The 20896-nt window shown below is 49.6% G+C and overlaps 1 protein-coding gene across 1 annotated transcript in view; it reads right to left on the minus strand.

Annotated features, from left to right (window-relative positions):
* Positions 1 to 2072: 2072 nt before the first annotated feature.
* Positions 2073 to 20896, minus strand: part of MNAT1 (MNAT1 component of CDK activating kinase) — a 182234-nt gene continuing 163410 nt past the window's right edge. The window contains exon 7 of the mRNA XM_048484659.1: positions 2073 to 2521. Coding sequence (XP_048340616.1) covers positions 2401 to 2521 — 121 coding nt within the window. The 3' untranslated portion in view covers positions 2073 to 2400. The remainder of the gene's footprint in view (positions 2522 to 20896) is intronic.

Genomic DNA, 20896 nt, shown 5'->3' on the forward strand with positions numbered 1-20896 from the left:
CCACCAACCAACTCTCACCGGCAGAGTCTGAATGTGTCTGACCATTTCCCCCAGGTTCTACCATTTAAGAAATCTTCTGGACAAGTATCGTCTTTTCTAGTGTGGCATCTTTCTGAGATCCAGTCTCTTGTTCAAATACTTTCTGGCAGCTCTCTGAAATTGCTTCTTTAATTAAACCCTGTCAAAACACCTGTGCAGAAGGGATAGCTTAAAAGCTAATGATTAGGGACCGGACTGAAAGCTCGAGAGAGGGTATTCCATCAATGGGATGCCACAGAGGAAAAGACCTTGTCTCCAGCAGCCACCCTCCTCACCTCTGAAGTAGGAGTGGGATAGGAAATGGACTCTAAACATCTTAAGAACATAAGAACTAGCCTGCTGGATCAGACCAGAGTCCATCTAGTCCAGCACTCTGCTACTCGCAGTGGCCCACCAGGTGCCTTTGGGAGCTCACGTGCAGGATGTGAAAGCAATGGCCTTCTCCTGCTGCTGCTCCTGAGCACCTGGTCTGCTAAGGCATTTGCAATCTGAGATCAAGGAGGATCAAGATTGGTAGCTATACATGACTTCTCCATAAATCTGTCCAAGCCCTTTTTAAAGCTATCCAGGTTAGTGGCCATCACCACCTCCTGTGGCAGCATATTCCAAACACCAATCATACGTTGCATGAAGAAGTGTTTCCTTTTATTAGTCCTAATTCTTCCCCCCAGCATTTTCAATGAATGCCCCCTGGTTCTAGTATTGTGAGAAAGAGGAAAATTTCTCTCTGTCAACATTTTCTACCCCATGCATAATTTTTAGACTTCAATCATATCCCCCCTTAGCTATCTTAGCTATCAGACAGCTCTGCATGGGATTTTCCAGACCCTTGATGGTTCTATAGGTCAGGGGTGTCAAACTCACAGCCCTCCAGATGTTCATGAACTACAATTCCCATCAGTCCCTCCCAACATGAGCATTGGCTATACTGGCAAGGGCTGATGGGAATTGTAGTTCATGAACATCTGGAGGGCTGCGAGTGACACCTATGCTACAGGTGATGAGGAGTAACGTGAACAGTACCTGAATTAAAATGGAACCTAACGGGGCCCTCTGAGGACTGGGAATGTCCTAAACTTCAAGTTCTTAGCTGCTGCTTTGTGGACAAGCTGAAAGTGTCAAACGCTCTTCTTCGGCCACCCCACATTTTACGCACTGTAATAATCTCATTCAAGATTTTTGGAGCATGCGCACCTGTGGCTAGATCCTGCTTTCTGGCGGCTGCGTCATGCTAAATTTTGTCGAGGTTCGTGGCAACCGAAGATACAAGAACAAAATCCACCTAATGCCTTCATATTTGGAGCCGCTGAATTGACCCGAAACATGGTGTGAGCTCTTTCAAGCTTCCCAGAATTCTTCATCTGGTTGGATGTTAACAATAGTTAAAAAGACAAAGAGGGGTAAGGCTCTCCTGCTTTTGCAAGCATCTTGGGGGCAGCCTACAAAATAAAGATAGAGAAATAAACGAGAGAGAAAAAAGAAAAAAGATACAGAGAAAAGAAAGAGAGGAGGGGACCCTACAGTTAGTAACACAGTATAGATCCCTGTGCTGTGGTGGCAGCTGTTGCCAAAGTGACATTTAAAAAAAAAATCTGCACAGCCAATCAGAATCCTTGCTGGGTAAAAGCCCTACTTGGCCCCACCCACTTCCTCAAAACATGGCCCCCATGGGCACCAAGCTGAGGACCCTGGGTTTGGGCACTCCTTTTGTATCTACCTGATTCACCTCCCACGTACCACCAAAGGTATAATTAGTTTGGAGCCTGCCCTTTAACTCTTTCCTGTACACCTAGCAGGATCCAAATTCTCTTCTCCCAGAACACAGGGCAAGATAACCAGAGAGGCGGCCTGTTTCCGCCCCTCACCTCTGGCCCCAAGATGTCAACTTCGCTTCATTTGCATTTGGGAAAAGGTGGTTTGGGGAGAAAAGCCCGTTTACTGCAATGTAACTCTAGGAGTGCAATAAAAACAGCATTTCGGCCCTGCTGCCAGTAGAACCCTGAAGCCGGGGTAAAACCACAGAATTTAATAACTTTTTTTTTTCCAAATGCCTTTATTTTAAAACTTTTACAAGTCTGTCCCTGAAACCTCAAACATGCCAAACTGAATTATTCATCTCTTCCGTTCGCCTCTTTCAGCAAACCGGGTAAATCAGTTCCCCGTCGCGCACACCACCCTAAAAAGGCGATCCGTGTTTTTGAAGGGGGGGCGGTGTTCTTCGCACAGAGCTTTAATACTTCGGCACAGCTGGCCTCACAACAGAGAAGGAAAGACGACAGCAGTTTCCTGGCAGACGGTAGCAATTTTCACCTGAGGTTTCTTCTCCCGGCTCTTGATGCTCCGAGGCTGCTTTCTCCCGAGCTAGCTGGGGTGCCAGAACAGCCCGCTGAAAGCATCTTGAAGGGCTCGATGACAGGCGAGGGAGGAAACGTAGCCACCAGCGAGATCCTGTCGGGAGGCGGCTCGGACGTGGTTTAGATACCTAGAACAAAGGAAGGCATTGTCTGAGCAGACGAACACAAAACACTGCTTTGCTCCAGGACCGGAACTGGGAGAAAGAATCCAATTTCTCCAGTTCCCAGACTGCTGAGTGCGTTTCGACAGACACTGAACAGTTCTCAAAACTTTGGCGAGATCAGACCCAATTTAGTACACATTGTTAAGACCCCTGATTTGCGGGACAGCACAGATGGAAGGGATTCAGCATCTCATCTGGTCCAGCTTCCAGTTTGCCCCGTCTCCTGTCCAGCTTTTTCTTGGAAATATTTGAGGATGTAGAAACCACATCGAGACCGAGCAGTTTTATATCATCCCCGCGTTGCTCTTCTTTTTACAACTTGGTTGTTTTAGCGCCGTGGTGGCGAACCTTTGGCACTCCAGATGTTATGGACTACAATCCCCATCAGCCCCTGCCAATTGGCCATGCTGGCAGGGGCTGATGGGAATTGTAGTCCATAACATCTGGAGTGCCAAAGGTTCGCCACCACTGTTTTAGCATAACTGACATTTCTTAGATCAGGGGTGTTCAACTTGGGCGCCCCAGATGTTCATGGACTAGGATTCCCACCAGTCCATGAACATCTGGAGTGCCAGAGTTGGATACCCTGTCCTAGATAGTCCCCAATCTATATATAAGACAAAGCCCCGCACTAGGAAAACCTACATATTTACTTGAAATGTGAAAGCCAGGGCACATTTTTGGGTACTTAGTCCGGTTTCCTGGCAGCAAATTAAAGCACAACTGGTAACAATTTTTCAAATATTTTCACCCAAATGCCAATGTACACCAAAATAAAATGAAGAGAAAGTGGACATGCGCACGCGCACACCCCGCAAAATATTCCCAAACACAGAATACAGTTTTTGAACCCTTCCTTTTTATTGAGCACAAGAACTCTGGCAAAAACTGACTGGAAGGGGTCCTCTGTAGCCATTGGCTCAGCACCTGAGGGGTTACGGAATGTTCATAAGTATTCCAACATCTTGGTCTTTATTCTTTCGCAGAATCAGTACCCAATCCCTACAGAGAGATGGGGTTATTTTGTTAGGGAAACAAGGTCAGTGGAGAAAGAAACAGACAGAGGTGTGGGGAAAACCCCCCCCCCCCCCCAGTGACTAGATGGGGACCCCTCCGGGGCATTTGTCCCCGCCCCGTCGAAGCTACACCACTGTAAAGAGGATAGGAGAATAAAAGAACCAGCTCAGTTTCTGTCGTGGTAATTACCATGCCCACAGCGTTCCCAACCAAGCTCTGCCCTATAAGGCCCCTTCCGGACGTGCAGAATAATGCACTTTCAATCCACTTTCACAATTGTTTACAAGTGGATTTTGCTATTCCGCACAGCTGCAAAGTGCATTGAAAGCGGACTGAAAGTGCATTATTCCGCATGTGCGGAAGGGGCCTAAGTTTGCATTCGCCTTTTAATTTTACATTGGCAACTCCACTGAGGAATCCGAAATCAACTGTGCAGCAGTGGTGTAGGAGGTTAAGAGCTCGTGTATCTAATCTGGAGGAACCAGGTTTGATTCTCTGCTCTGCCGCCTGAGCTGTGGAGGCTTATCTGAGGAATTCAGATTAGCCTGTGCACTCCCACACACACCAGCTGGGTGACCTTGGGCTAGTCACAGCTTCTTGGAGCTCTCTCAGCCCCACCTACCTCACAGGGTGTTTGTTGTGAGTGGGGGAAGGGCAAGGAGATTGTAAGCCCCTTTGAGTCTCCTGCAGGAGAGAAAGGGGGGATATAAATCCAAACTCTTCTTCACAAGATCTGCTGACTCTGCTGTGGTTCTGAACGACGGTTGCCAGCCTCCAGGTGATGACTGGAGAGCTCCCACTAGTACAAATGCATCCCGATCAGAGCAGATGGGCAGGCGGGGGTGGCACTGTTCGGGTGCCACCCTGCCCCCTTCAGAGGGCTTTCCCGTAACACAGGAAACCCTGAGGGGGAAAAAATTAAGGCAAAAATCCCCCAAAGTGGGGAAAAGAGATTCGCCACGAAAATAATGGCATATCTCTGCCAATGACTCAAGTCAGCTCAAGGGGGCTGACCAGGCTCTGGAGGTCAACTAAGGTCGGCCCTGGCCTGCCCACGGAAACCCACTCTCCTGGCCACACTGGAACACCATTTTGTGCCAGCAGCCCTGGGTGACTAAGGAAGCTTCCAGGTTGGGCACGGTAGAGCCGCGTGGCACCTGGCTGTTTAGGTAAGTTGCCCCTCCAGTGGCACATCTATCTATCTATCTATCTATCTATCTATCTATCTATCTATCTATCTATCTATCTATCTATCTATCTATCTATCTATCTATCTATCTATCTATCTATCTACCTACCTACCTACCTACCTACCTACCTACCTACCTACCTACCTACCTACCTACCTACCTACCTACCTACCTACCTACCTACCTACCTACCTACCTGCCTGCCACTACCTACCTACCTACCACCTACCACCTACCTACTATCTTCTCAATGACCAGACCGACCGACCTGGCCGACCTACCTATCTAATCTAATTCCGACCGACCTACCTGCCTGCCTACCTACCTACCTGGTTTTGTATACCGCCCTACCCCCGAAGGGCTCTGGGCGGTGAACAACAAAAATCACATATATACCACAATAACCCCTAAAATACAATTCAGAAAACAAATTCTAAAACTAGCCTTGGCATGATCCAAGTAACAATGTCCCAAGAATAACCCTCATTAAAACCCTCCCGAAAGGGGGGAGAAGCGGGTCCCATAGGTGGTAAGAGACCCAGGAGTGAAGAAGAGCAAGAGGAGGGGGCACCTATCAACGACTGGACACTCCAAAAGCCTGGCGGAACAACTCCGTCTTACAGGCCCTGCGGAACTCACCAAGATCCCGCAGGGCCCGGACAGCTGGAGGAAGAGTGTTCCACCAGGCAGGGGCCAGGGCTGTAATTTGGCCCTTATGCTGCAGGAAGATGCCAGCCATAGATGCAGGAGAAACGTTAGGAGCAAAAACAACCAGACAACAGCCACACAGCCTGAAAAAAACCACAACATGCTGGCAAGGGACTGTCTTTGCCCTTAAAACACAAGCCGCTTTCACACTTCTGCAAAACCACCCGAATTACAGGGGGTCGTTTTGATTCATCCCATCTTCGGCCGGCTCGCTCCCGGGAAGTTTGAGTCACTCCCTTACTCTCGACTTGGCCGTGCGAGCATAAACTCGCAGCCCACCCCGTGACCCGTTAAAACGCAGTGCCGAGAAACCCAAAACAGCTGTGGCGCTGGCTGGAAAATGCAGGACCACCAGTAAAGCACCTCGAACGGTTACATCTTTTCCCTTATGACGGCACACCGTTTCCATAAAGAGCACATAAAAGAGATCAGTTTTATGGGTGAGGTGTCAGTCAGTGAGACTGGACCCACGAAGGTGCGAAAAAGCGCAGGGTGTTGCTTTTTTAAAAAAAACAACCAACAGAGATATTGATTAACTACCGTTTTCCAAAAGTCTGTTTAGTTGCACCTCGTAACCAGAATACGCAGACGTGAGCAACCTTTCTCGCTCGGTTATTTTTGCGAAGATGCTTAGTTGACTGAACCGCCAAGAACCTTGCTTGCTACCAAGGTCATATATGCTGCAGAACGGGTAGGGAGACCCCATTATGCATCCTGTCTCTTCCAATCAAAACCAGTTTCCTCTCTTCCCATGTTGGGAATCAAAATCTCACGTGCTGGGAATCAAAACGTTTTAATACCCAGGCTTCCCTCACTGCATACTCTCGTTCCAGATCGAGGGGTGCCAGGAGCACACGGTTTCTTCCCATAAACCAACATAAAGGTGCAAGATTTTGTTTAAAAAATACACAGGCATCCCACTGGAACAGGCGCTAGAAAACGGGGCGTAGATAAGCGCTGGTCCCAAGGAAGCCCTTCCACCTCTTTTGCTTGATGGGCCAATCCAAGTGATGTTGCAGTGGAGGAAGCCACACTTCACAGCTTCTTCCCAGCCACCACAGTAGGAACCACACTAAGAGGAGGGAATGGTGTGGTTCCTCCACCCAAATCTGCGGTTCATATCTAACTTCCTTAGTGGGCTACTGCTCAAAAGTTCTGAGATTACTTCTGCTACCAATCTTGATCCACCTTGATCTGAGATTGCAAATGCCTTAGCAGACCAGGTGCTCGGGAGCAGCAGCAGCAGCAGCAGCAGGCCATTGCTTTCACATTCTGCATGTGAGCTCCCAATGGCACCTGGTGGGCCACTGCGAGTAGCAGAGAGCTGGACTGGATGGACTCTGGTCTGATCCAGCAGGCTCTTTCTTGTGTTCTTAAACAGGGGCAGGCTCCTACAGTTGGAGATCGTCCTCCAAGTCCGCTGGTCTGAAGAGATCAGGGGCTTTAAAGGGGGCTATCACCCCAAACACATAAAACAGACGAAGCTGCCATGCTGAATCAGGCCACTGGCCCATCACGGTCTACTCAGACTGGTCGCCACTCTCCAAGGTTTCAGGTTGAGGTCCTTCACATCATCCATGACCAGACACTTTTTAACCTGGAGATGCCAGGGATTGAACCACGGATCTTGCGCATGCCAAGCAGTTGTGAACCAGCACTGTGCCAGGCCCAGAAAGAGACTGGAAGTCAATGCAATAAAAGGCTAGAATATTGGTGTCAAACTCGCGGTCCTCCAGATGTTATGGACTACAGTTCCCCTCATCCCCTGCCAGCATGATGCTGGCAGGGGATGATGGGAACTGTAGTCCATAACATCTGGAGGGCCGCAAGTTTGACACCTGTGGGCTAGAAGAACATGGGAAGAAACCTAAGAAGAAGAGCTGGCTTTTACACCTGACTTTTCTCAACCATTTCAAAGCGTCCTACAATCGCCTTCCTATCTTCTCCTCACAACAGACGCCTTGTGAGATAGGCGGGGCTGAGAGAGTTCTGGAGAACTGTGATTGGTCACCCAGCAGGCTTCATGCGGAAGAGTGGAGAGACAAACCCAGTTGTCCAGATCAGAGTTCGCCACTCACGTGGAGCAGAGGGCATGGCTGAACTGCAGCGGATACGCAACATTTCGACCAGTTCCTTCTTGGATCAACCAAAGACCCAGAGAGGCCAGGAAGCTTACAGAAAGGGAATTAAGGCAATGGTTTCCCCTTCCCGTTGGTCTCCCACAGAAGGAATTTGGAGGTCCACGGCACTAACAACCACCGACCAACCAACTCTGGGCTAATTATTTGCTCCGGCCAACTAAGCGGGAGGCCTCAACTGCATCCTCTCCAGCAGGGAATCCTCCCCGTTCTCAGGCTTCAGCTGTGAGGAAAGAAAGCAAAACGCCCCACACCTAGTGGGTCCCCTGCCAGGCTTCTGGCCTCTCTCAAGAGCGCCCGTGCTCTTTTACAAAGCTGTTCCTTGTGCTGCCTTTTCCCACGTGGAACCTGAGACGAGCTGTTCACGAGAGTCGCAAGAAAGGGCTTCTCCTCCCCCCTCCGCTGACACTCCCACGCTTTTAATATTAAAACCTGCATTCCGATTCGGCCACGGACGGTTTCAGCCTTCTGTTTGGAAAGGGAAAACAAAGAAGTCGCTCTAAACATTAGAAGGATTTGTTTTGCTGTGTTTCTTAAACTGTCCAAAAGGGAAGGGGGAAAAAAAAACAACGGCCTGGTTTGCTGGAAGGTATCTCGAGTTACTCGGGGGTGCGAATTGTGAATGTTCGGCTCATCGAAGCCAAGCAGGCAGTTCGGCACTGTTGCCCGAATTAGTGGTTTGCAACTACCCTGTCTCCCTGAATATAAGACATCCCCTGAAAATAAGACGTAGTAGAGGTTTTGCTGAAGTGCGAAATATAAGGCAACCCCCTGAAAGTAAGACGTAGCAAAGTTTTTCTTTGGAAGCATGCCCGACGAACAGAACACAGAAAAATAAGACATCCCCTGAAAATAAGACATGGAGCATCTTTGGGAGCAAAAATTAATATAAGACACTGTCTTATTTTCGGGGAAACACGGTAAGTAAATAATTTGGGGGAATTTTACTGGAAGCGAGGAGCATGTACGAGGTAAACTCCACCAATGTATATCAGGATCCCTCTATAGGAGTTTAGATCTTTAGTTTAGGTTAGTTAGTTAGTTAGTTAGTTAAGCTCCTGAGCGGCAACATAGTCGTCCCAACGGAAAAAGCAGCGTCAGATTATATATTCTACGCGCAGCGGCGGAGGTGCGCAGTCGCGCTGTCGCGAAAACGCCCAAACCCAGCTGGCTTACGGTTTATTCGCGAGCACCGCCGTCCGCCTCTCTTTCTCCCCATGTGACGCATCGACGTCGAGACTGCGGGCGAACAGCCGCCACGGAGCTGTCAGCTACAAATGGCGTCGGTTCTGCACGAGCTTCGCAAGTGCGCAGGCTAACGTCGTGAGATTTCGCTTCTGTAGCGCTTCCGCGCGTTTAACTGTTATATTTTCTATGGCTGCGCATTTTCCAAGAGCTCCGCCTGTCTGTGTGAAACTTCTTTTGGGATGCGTCGCAATCATGACGCCATCGCGTGGCCGCTTTTGGCCGTGCGGAAACGGCCCAGGTAAAAGAAGCGAAGAAGCGTTGAAGTTAGTTAGTTAGTTAGTTAGTTAGTTAGTTAGTTAAGATCTTTGAATAATGAGGTCCGCTTTGACAATGAAGAGGGTTTTTTGTGAATATTCGGTTCAACTAAGCCAGGGGTCTGCAGCCTGCGGCTCTCCAAATGTTCGTGGACTACAATTCCCATCAGCCCCTGCCACCAGGGTTGATGGGAATTGTAGTCCATGAACATTTGGAGAGCCGCAGGTTGCAGACCCCTGAACTAAGCCAGGGAAGCAGTTCAGCATAATCTTTCAATGCCGCACTTAGAACACCAGCCGGTTGCAAACCGGAAGAATCAGACTATCAAGGTTAGTGTTGTCTACTCAGGCCAGCAGCTGTTATCCAGGGTCTCAGGAGGAGGTCTTCCGTATCATTCAGTACCTGATCTTCTAACTAGAGATGCTGAGGAATGAACCTAGCACCGTCTACATGCCAACCAGATGCTCTACACTTTGCTAGACACCCTCTCTGTAATCCCCATAATCCCTTCTTCTACCTGTCATACACTCCAGTACTTGGATGGGAGACCACCCAGGAAGGCTCTGCAGAGGAAGGCCATGGCAAACCACCTCTGCTTCTCACTTGCCTTGAAAGCCCTTTGCTGGGATCACCATAAGTTGGAAGCTAAGCAGCATTGGTACTTGGATGGGAGACCACCAAGGAAGACTCTGCAGAGGAAGGCCATGGCAAACCACCTCTGCTTCTCACCTGCCTTGAAAGCTCTTTGCTGGGGTCGACACAAGTCAGTTGTTACTTGATGGCAACACATCAAGGAGTTAATTTTACACACGTTTCTTAGGTAAAAAGCATGCAGCCCCTCCCGTTAGGACAATCAAAGTCAATGTAAGGGTAGTGTCTATATTTGTTTTACACTTGATGATACCTATCATTGATACACCACCTTTCTTCCGTCAGAGGATTCAAAGCAGATTAGAGAGCCACGAGGCAAACTTGATGCAGTGGTTAGTGTTGGACAAGGATACGAGAGACCCAGGTTTGAATCCCCACTCTGATGTGGAAGCTAGCTAGCTAGCTAGCTAGCTTGCTTGCTTGCTTGCTTCCTACCTACCTACCTACCTACCTACCTACCTACCTACCTAAGCTTTAAAAGGGGATTGGACAGATTTATGGAGGAGAAGTCGATTTATGGCTACCAATCTTGATCCTCTTTGATCTGAGATTGCAAATGCCTTAACAGTCCAGGTGCTCGAGAGCAACAGCCGCAGAGGGCCATTGCTTTCACATCCTGCATGTGAGCTCCCAATGGCACCTGGTGGACCACTGCGAGTAGCAGAGAGCTGGACTAGATGGACTCTGGTCTGATCCAGCTGGCTTGTTCTTATGTTCTTACCTACCTACCTACCAACCTACCTACCTATAGCCTTGTGTGATTGCCAGATGTTGCGTTTCAACCTGCTGCATGGTCGGGGACTAGAAATGTGAATGTTTCCTTATATCAAAAGGAACGTCGTGCACATTCTAGCATGTTGAGAAACAGAACAAAGATTCCCGCCCCAGCAGGTCGGAGTGCGATTCAATCTGGCAACAGAAGCATCATGTCATATTCCTGGTTCTATATCTTAGTTGTGAAGCACACAGCAGTTTTTTTGGGGGGTACTCTCAGTCTGCATGAGGAAATAGCACTGGGATTCCCACTGGTCCAAATAGCAGATATATGATGCAGCTGCCCCCCAAGCCACTGGTTGCGTGGCACCCCCTTTCGGTGTTCTCTTCCGGTTTAGTCATACGTCACCGAACCGGAAACGTAGGGACCTGATCATCACCTTGTCGCTGAAACAACTGACCACCTCCCTGTCTACTGCTGGTGCCTCTTCAGGCAATGCGTGGGCAAGACAATTCCACGTTAGCTTCCACCAGATGTGGCCCTTTTCCTGAGGGAGAGAGGGTCTTTAAACATCCACATGCAAGGTTGGATCCCGCAGGCCCGTCTTGCAAGTGGAAGCATTGTTAGGTTTATTATTTATTTATTCATTTTAATTGATAGACCGTCCTGCCCTGTCTGCTGGTTGAGAAACTCCTGGAAATTTCGGGGTGGGGTTTGGGAAAGGGAAGGCCTGGGCAGGACCTCAGCGGGGTATAATGTCATCGAGTCGGAACCCTCCCCCCCCCCCCCAGGCTGCCATTTTCTCCTGGAGGGTGGCAACCCTGCCTAGGGACGTCTCCTTCCACAGCAGAAAAGTGTCTCCACCAGCAGAACGGACCTTCAGGATCCAGCTCCCCTGATTTGTCTGTCCAGTGTGAACCGCAAGGGGGGCTTGGTCAGCTCCGTGCACGCAATGCAGTCGTCAGATCTATCAATCGGGGATCAGAATATCAGCCCCCAAATTTGGTTTCCAAACCAGTGTTTACCAAACTCCCAATGGAGCAAAGCAAGCACAGTTTAAACTCAATCGAGCGGTACAAAAACGGCATACGTGCTCCCCACACACACTTGCAACTTGACACGGAACAACTTATTCTATCTCCCGTTCTAACACACGTGTAGCTTAAACTCTGGTTTCACTAACAGGAACAACCGAAGAAAAATATAGATAAAAAGTCACCTCCTTGGCTTTGTCAGCATTTTATGAGTTCTTTTCTTCTTTGGCTTCTGCAAAAGCCATAGGCCTGTTTTTCCTATTTATTATGAACGCTCGGTTTTATTGTCCCAATCCACAAAGTCATGATAGGATTTCCAGAAAAAAAAGTAGTTAACACACACACACACACACACACACACACACACACACACACACACACACACACACACACACACACACACACACACACACACACACACACACACACACACACACACACACACACACACACACACACACACACACACACACACACACACACACACACACACACACACACACACACACACAAGCAAGGGGGAGAAAACAGGCCTGCATGAAAAGGGTTGGCTTCCTTCGAAGAAGAAGAAGAAGAAGAAGAAGAAGAAGGAGGAGGAGGAGGAGGAGCAGCAGGAGGAGCAGGAGCAACAGGAGGAGGAACAGGAGGAGGAGGAGGAGCAGGAGGAGCAGGAGGAAGAGGAGGGGGAGGAGGAGGAAGAGGAGGAGAAGAGCAGGATTTATATCCTGCTTTTCTTTCCAGTAAGGAGTCTCAGAGTGACAATCACTTTCCCTTCCTCTTCCCACATCAGACACCTTGCGAGGAAGGTGGTGCTGAGAGAGTTCTAAGAGAACTGTGACTGGCCCAAGGTCACCCAGTAGGTTTCATGTGGTGAAGCGGGGAAATGAATCCAGTTCACCAGATTGGAGTGTGCCACTCATGCAAAGGAGTGGGGAATCGAACCCAGTTCTCTAGACTGGAGGCCACCTCCTGTTAACCACTACACCACGCTGGCAAAGGAACAGAAGCACAAAGGAACAGGATTTCATTTTGAAACATTTCACGGACTTAAAACTGCCCCTCAGCAGGCCTGGAAGGGACAAGATTATTTCTTGAACCAGCAGGGGTTAACCGATCAGGGCTGGATCTCTAAGTGGCATTCAGAAAAAAGGCTAAGGAAATTGTTACAAGGAAGTTGTTATGCAAGATAAGCATTCCTGCTTCCATGGGGATTCTCCAAGGGAAACAAACAGGAGCCGTCTCTTGCAGCCTTGGCAAAAGAAGCCTGGTAGGTCCCGAACCTTAAGCCAATAAACGGACTCTGCATAGTTGATCAGTAGTGTTTATTGAGAAGCATCAGAGCATCCAAGCTTGGCCAAGCCAGTTCTGACAAACCTGGTTTTTGCCGCCCTCTTTATCCCCTGCAAGCCCCCCCCCCCCCCCGAATTCCCAAGGATTTGTGAAAAACAGTCCCTGAAGCTGAGGCGCCCCAACCTCCTTTCCTTTCCTCTCCCCACAACAGACAGCTTGTGAGGCAGGTGGGGCTGAGAGAGTTCTGAGAGAACTGTGACTGGTCCAGGGTCACCCAGCAGGAACCCAGGAGAGGGGAAACAAATCTGGTGCACCAGATAAGAGCTCGCTGCTCATGTGGCGGAGTGGGGAAACAAATCCAGTCCATGAGATTAGAGTCTGCTGTTCCAGTGGAGGAGCAGGAAATAAAACTCCACATCAGAGTCCGTTGCTCTTAAATGCTACATCATGCTGGCACTCAGTAGTTTTATTCTGGAAGAGTTTTATTCTGCAGAATACGTAAATTCAGCTAATGCGAAATTCATGTTTCCGGATTTTGCCCCATTGTGCATATAAAAAGGGAGAAAACCACCAACAAGAAGCCAACGGGAGCTGAAATCATCCCTCACGTTCAACAACAATCTCACGATACTAGAACCAGGGGGCATCCATTGAAAATGCTGGGGGGAAGAATTAGGACTAATAAAAGGAAACACTTCTTCACGCAACGTGTGATTGGTGTTTGGAATATGCTGCCACAGGAGGTGGTGATGGCCACTGACCTGGATAGCTTTAAAAGGGGCTTGGACAGATTTATGGAGGAGAAGTCGATCTATGGCTACCAATCTTGATCCTCTTTGATCTGAGATTGCAAATGCCTTAACAGACCAGGTGATCGGGAGCAGCAGCAGCAGAAGGCCATTGCTTTCACATCCTGCGTGTGAGCTCCCAAAGGCACCTGGTGGGCCACTGCGAGTAGCAGAGAGCTGGACTAGATGGACTCTGGTATGATTCAGCTGGCTTGTTCTTATGTTCTTAGTGGTTAAGAGCAGTTGCACTCTAATCTGAGGAACCGGGTTTGATTCCCCGCTCTGCCACTTGAGCTGTGGAGGCTTATCTGGTGAACCAGATTAGCTTGTGCACTCCAACCCATGCCAGCTGGGTGACCTTGGGCTAGTCACAGTTCTTCGGAGCGCTTAAAACCCCACCCATTCCACAAGGTGTTTGTTATGGGGAGGGGGGAGGGAAAGGAGATTGTAAGCCCCTTTGAGCCCTTCGGGGAAGGGCGGTATAGAAATTTAATAAATAAATAAATAAAAAGGGGGGCTATAAATACAAACTCGTCCTCCTCCTCCTCCTCTGCCCTAGAGCCTAGTGCATCAGAGCCCAATTTAGCCACAGCCTCAGTGTAGCCACAGTTCTGCGGCCGCCAGCTATAATCTATCCCCCGCCACGCAGCGCGAGTGCGTTGCAGGGTTCTGACTTTGGGGGACTTGACCGCAGCGTCCTTTGCCAGGCGGCCCCGTCTGCTCAAGGATGTGAAAACGCTGACGCCGGCAGTTGTTTCGGCGGAGAGGGGTTGATTGATTTGCTCTATCTGGAGGGTTTCGGACCTGGAAACCCGAGCACAGCAGAAAACACACTGGCTGTTTTGGCGAAGCAGGGTGTTGAGAGGACAGACAGCTGGCCGATGACCTCAGAAGAATGACAAATGCGGGGCCAGGTGCCTCGGCGGTTACGGAATGCTTCCAGCTAAGCCCTGCCTTGCCCGAAAGCACAGCGGGCGGAAGCGGCTCGCACTGAAAGGAGGGCTTCCCACGAGCCAGAACGTGGTATTTTTTTGGTGGGGGGTGGGCGGGGGAGAACTGGGAAAAGAACACTGCGCTTCCTTGTGCTACGCAGAAAACCTGGTTGGAGCCATCCCAGTTGCCGAGCCAAGCGATGGAATGTGGGACTCGGAGGGGTGAGACCACCGCTGTAACCTGAGACAACCAAGGCTGTTAAGAAAATAATAATAAAAACGCGTCTGTTGCCCAGCATAACCTAGGCCTTCAGGGAGCGTTTTTGCACCTGTCAGACTCCCAAAAGTTGGAGGGAGGGATGAAAAAAATGCTGCCCATGAACGTTAATACTGGGCATTAAAGTCAGAATATCCTGCCCAAGGATTTGGAAGCGTTCCCTCCTGAAATTCCCATGCACCATCTACATACAATGCGATTCTGGGATGTATCAATCGGAGTATAGTGTCAAGATGGAGGGATGTAATTGTACCTCTCTATTCTGCATTGGTTAGACCTCGCCTGGAATACTGTGTACAGTTCTGGGAACCGCAATTGAAGAAGATCATTGACAAGCTGGAACGGGTCCAGAGGAGGGCCACCAAAATGGTCAAAGGTCTGGAATCCATGCTCTACGAGGAGAGACTTAGGGAGCTGGATATGTTTAGTTTGGAGAAGAGAAAGTTAAGGGGGGACATGATAGCCATGTTTAGATATCTGGAGGGATGTCATGTTGGTGAGGGAGCAAGCTTGTTTTCTGCTGCTCCGGAGCCTAGGACCAGGAGTAATGGGTTCAAGGTGAAGGGAAAGAGATTCCACCTAAACATCAGGAAAAGCTTCCTGGAAGTAAGGACTGTTTGGCAGTGGAATGCGCTACCTCGGTGGAGTCTCCTTCTTTGGAGGTTTTTAAAGAGAGGCTGGATGGCCATCTGTCAGGAGTGCTTTGATTGTGTGTTCCTGCATTGCAAGTGGTTGGACTTGATGGCCCTTGGGGTCTCTTCCAACTCCATGATTCTGTGAATAGACATGCCGTCTTCCACTCTGTCCACCATTTATCCAAGAAAAAATATGTCTCAATTTGCAAAAGGCAAGTAATGGTGGTAGGGGGTTGGACTTGATGGGTCTCTTCCAACTCCATGATTCTGTGATTCTACACCCAGGTCAAGAAATTTCAGATTCTGTTCTCAAGTTAAATCCTGCCAGGCAATCATCCAGAGTGGTGTTGTTCCATTCATGCCAGTTTCCTTGCTGCCAAGTTGGGACGTTACCATTTTGGAAACAGCTCCTTGTAGTTGTATAAAGGGCGGGGGGGAGGGGGGGTAAATGCTGACTCTTGTGACACTCATGACGACGAATCGGTGGCTCTGGTTGTGCTCTAGGCGGATTAGCCAAATTCACGAAGGACGGGTCTATCAGTGGCTAGTAGCCACGGTGGCCAAATGTCAGTCTCTGAATACCAGTGCAAGGGGTCAACACCATGGGAAGGTCTTGGTCTTTATCCTGTACCAGTGGAAGATGCTCTGCTACTGAGCCATGGGGCCCTTCCCTATTTCTCTGAAAATATAGTAGAGCCTGAACATTGATTGGGAAACAGGATTTTTTTTGTCGAAGGCTTTCAGGGCCGGATTCAACTGGTTGTCATGGGTTTTCCGGGCTATGTGGCCGTGGTCTGGTAGATCTTGTTCCTAACATTTCCCCTGCATCTGTGGCTGGCATCTTCAGAGGTGTATCACAAAGGGAAGACTGTTACACACTGTGTAACTTTAGGAACAAGATCCACCAGACCACGGCCAAACAGCCCAGAAAACCCACCAGAACCAGTTGAATCTGGCTGTGAAAGCCTTCGACAATACAAGGTAATTATTGTTTGATCAGACAAGAAGCAGAATCCCATATCACCCACTTCCTGGTTCTTTTAATTGTAGATGCTGGGAATTGAACACGGGACCTTCCACAAAAGCTGTGGCTTCTCCAGGAAGTTGGCTCTCTTCTGCCAGATGTGCCCTTCCGTGGAGATGTCCTTCCACAAATCCTATCCATTCCAATCACCCCAAATACTGTAATAATTCAAGCCATAGTGTGTAACAGACTTCCCTCTGCGATACACCTCTGAGGATACACCTCTGAAGATGCCAGCCACAGATGCAGACAAAACATCAGGAACAAGATCTACCAGACCACGGCCACACAGCCCGGAAAACCCACCACAACCAAGATTTTTTTTTCCCTTGGTTGGATCGGTTATTGACATATAATTTCCAGACTCCAGTAGGTTTTGTTGGAACAGGCATGCATGCTATTAGTTATTATAAGTTTTACAGAAGAAGGAGCTCGGTGGCACAGAGTGGCAAACTGCAGTAGTGCAGTCAAAAGTCTGCTCACGACGTGTTCACAACCTGAGTTCGATCCTGACGGAAGTTGGTTTCAGGTGCCCGACTCTAAATTGACTCAACCGTCTATTCTTCTGAGGTTGGTAAAATGAATACCCCGCTTGCTGGTGGGGAAGTGTAGACCAAGGGGTCTTCAAACTATGGCCCTCCAGATCAGCCATTCTCAACCAGGGTACCGTGAGCATGTCCCAGGGGTACCGCGGCAACACTACCGCCCCCCCCCCCCTCATTTTTGTGGTGTCTCCCACCGGCGCCAGCAAGGACATGGAGCTGGCCCATGGGGCAGGGCCTACCACAAGGTCAGCAGCCACCCCCACCCCCAGTGCTTCCCTTCACCCTGGGAGGGGAAGGTGGAGGGTGGCAGCAGGGGTACCGTGAGATATGAAGAGGGAGGTCAAGGGTACCCTGACCTCGAAAAGGTTGGGAAACACTGCTCCAGATGTTCATAGACTACAATTCCCATGAGCCCTACCACTTGGCCATGCTGGCAGGGGCTGATGGGAATTGTAGTCCATGAACATTCTGGAGGGCCATAGTTTGAAGACCCCCGGTGTAGACAACTGGGGAAGGCAGAGGCAATCCACCCTGTAAACACAGTCTAACTAGTAAATGTTGTGATGCGGCATCGCCTCAGGAACCATTCGTGTTTTCTAGGGGATGAACCACTTTCTCCGATCATGTCAAGCAGTTGGTTGAGTGAGCCTTATCTCCCCACTGGGAGGCCTGGTAAGACATCTGGACAGCAGATTTACTTGGGAGAGAGACATCTGTATGCCAGAAACTCCCAGATGCTTGGTGTGTGCTGTGGATGGTTTGCCACTCAACCAGCTTTAAGTGAGGATGGGATATGGGGGAGCTTCGATTCTCCTGTGGTAGTCCCATGTTGGGCAATGAGATTGGTGAAAAGCCAGAAGACGGTCATGGGTTGACCAGTTATCCTGAAGCACCTTCCAGTCTTGGCTTGCTTGACATGATTAAGTGTCTTCCAGCTTTCCTGAAAGCCACTGTAGTGTAGTGGTTAGCACAGGGGTGTCCAACTCTTGCGCCTCAGATGTTCATGGACTACAATTCCCATCAGCCCCGGGAGGGAGGGAGGGAGGGAGGAAGGAAGGAAGGGAGGGAGGGAGGGAGGGAGGGAGGGAGGAAGAGAGGAAGGGAGAGAGGAAGGGAGGGAGGGAGGGAGGGAGGAAGGAATGAGGGAGGGAGGGAGGGAGAGAGGAAGGGAGGGAGGGAGGGAGGAAGGAAGAGAGGGAGGGAGGAAGGAAAGAGGGAGGAAGGAAGGAAGAGAGGAAGGGAGGGAGGGAGAGAGGAAGGGAGGGAGGAAGGAATGAGGGAGGGATGGAGGGAGAGAGGAAGGGAGGGAGGGAGGAAGGAAGAGAGGAAGGGAGGAAGGAAAGAGGGAGGGAGGGAGGGAGGAAGGAAGGAAGAGAGGAAGGGAGGGAGGGAGAGAGGAAGGGAGGGAGGGAGGAAGGAATGAGGGAGGGAGGGAGGGAGAGAGGAAGGGAGGAAGGAAGGAAGGAGGGAGGGAGGGAGGGAGGGAGGGAAGAAGGGAGGAAGGAAGGAAGGAAGGAGGGAGGGAGGGAGGGAGGGAGGGAGGGAAGAAGGGAGGAAGGAAGGGAGGTAGGAAGGAAGGAAGGAAGAGAGGGAGGGAGGGAGGGAGGGAGGAAGGAAGGAAGGAAGGAAGGAAGGAAGGAAGGAAGGAAAATATCTATCATCACTGAAGTGTTTTCCAGGCTCAATAAAAATGGCTTTCCATTTGCGACTGAAGAGAGAGTTGTGAAGAAGGGAGCAGCAATCACTGGGGAGGGGCCGTTGCTCAGCAGTGGAGTATCTGCTTTGCACACACACAAGGTCCCGGGTTCAACCCCCAACTTCTCCAGTTAAACAGATCAGGCAAAGGGTGACATGAAAATCTCAGCCTGAGATCCCAGACAGGTGCTAGCAGGCTGAGTAGACAACACTGACTTGAAGGGTTCCGGGATCCGATTCCCTATAAGGCAGCTTCACCTGTTCATGTGGTAAAAGAGAGAAGCAGGAGGCTCTAATTCCCTCTGTGATGTTCAAGGGGCTACAGTCCTTGGCCTCACATGGGTCAAAGGCCACAGCGATCCCACGCTGTGCTTGCTAGATGGATGAATCGCTGGGAACTTCCGGAAGGCACAAACATTCCACATTGACACTAGGTGGCAGGAGGCCCTGTCTGATGGGGGCACCTGCACTCAGACAGCTTTTCCCGGTGTATTAAAAAGTTGTCCTTGGCAGAATGTACACACCTGGAGAGGACAACGGAGAGGGAGGCCAGCGGCAAATGCTATTTCTCCATTCTTTTTCAGCTGATCTTTGGTTCCGACAGCAAGGCTGTAAAAGCCTCACCCCAAACTGAAACCAACAAACAGAAAACCCCAGCAACGAGTCTCCTCTCTCTTTCCAAGTTAACAGAACTCTCTCAGACTCGGCTACCTCACAAAACGCCTGTTGTGGGGAGAGGAAGGGAAGAAGTTTGTAAGCCCCTTTGGGCAGTGGCGTTCCTGCCTAGGGACAGGGGGTACCCTATGTCCCCGGGCGCCCCCCATTTGGTCACGTGGGGGGGGGGGCGCCAACATTTCAGGGTCGTTTGTGTGTTTTTAAATGTTTTAAGTGTTTTTCACATTCCGGCCTGCAGGGGGCGCATTTTTAAGGCTAGCTCCACCAAAATTTCAGGGTACCATCCAGAGACTGTCCTGATGATGCCACCCAAATTCGGTGATGTTTGGTTCAAGGGGCAGGAGAGTTGCCTTGAACCCCCAAAGGGGTGCTGCCCCATCCCATTGTTTTTCAATGGAGGAGCCCTAACCTGAAATGGGGGCTACCCATTTGAGGGACCATACCTTTGGTCCCCTGAACCTCTTCACAAACTTGGGTGGCATCATAGGAATAGTTAACAGAGCGATACCCTGAAAATTTGGTGTATGCTTTAAAAATACACCTTCAAGGCACCCCAAGAAATTTGCCCAAGATTCTTTGTTTTACGCATTGAGCTTTGCTCCAGAAATTTGTAGCCAATGGGGAATTTCTGAGTGTGTGGACAGGCTGCACATTTTGAAGATAGAGGCACCAGACTTTCAGGGGTTGCTCAGGGAGAGACACTCCTGGTAATAGCATCCAGGTTTGGAAACCTTTGATTCTGGGGGGGGTTCAATTTTATGGAGCCCCAAAGGCTTATTTTGTTTCCCGGCTCCTGCATATGAAAGCCTGTGGGCTGGGGTTCTCTCAGAACTCTTCCAGCCACTCAGAAGAAACCTCCACCAAGCTTGGATGCTATTACTCAAGGCCTCTTAAGACCACCTTGAAAGTCATAACTCTATCTTCAAAAGAGATTTGTCCATGCCTCAGAATTCCTCGTAGCTACAATGGAGCAAAGTCACTGCAAAGCCAAAGGAATCTTAAGGTAAAATTTCTTGGGGTGCCTGGAAGGGATGCATTTTTAAAGCTAGTGACACCAAAGGAATTTCAGGGTATCATCTGGTAACTATTCTAATGATTCACAGTTTGGTGGCGTTATGTTCAGGGGACCAAAGTTATGGTCCCTCAAATGGGTAGTCCCCATCTCAGGTTAGCTCCCATTGAAAACAATGGGGATGGGGGGGCGTCCATTTGAAGGCGTCCATAACTGCTGCCTGAAACCAAGCCTCGCCAAACTCAGGTGTATCATCGGGAGCGATCTCTGGATGATGCCTAATCATGAATGCCGCTTAGCTACAAAAATGCACTCCTCTGAGCCAGCTCAAAAGTACATTTAGTATATTCGCATTTGTTCATATTTGGGTGGGACATAATCCGGACAATTTTGTCGAATGTGCTAAATTTGCCCAGATTCAGCTGAATCTGCTATTTGTTTTCATCTGAATCTCCCAACCCTCAAAAGTGATGCTGTTTTCAGGGTGGGGGGAGAATCACCCCAAAACAA

Source organism: Sphaerodactylus townsendi, linkage group LG02, assembly GCF_021028975.2.
Source record: "Sphaerodactylus townsendi isolate TG3544 linkage group LG02, MPM_Stown_v2.3, whole genome shotgun sequence".
Classification (NCBI taxonomy): Eukaryota; Metazoa; Chordata; class Lepidosauria; order Squamata; family Sphaerodactylidae; genus Sphaerodactylus; species Sphaerodactylus townsendi.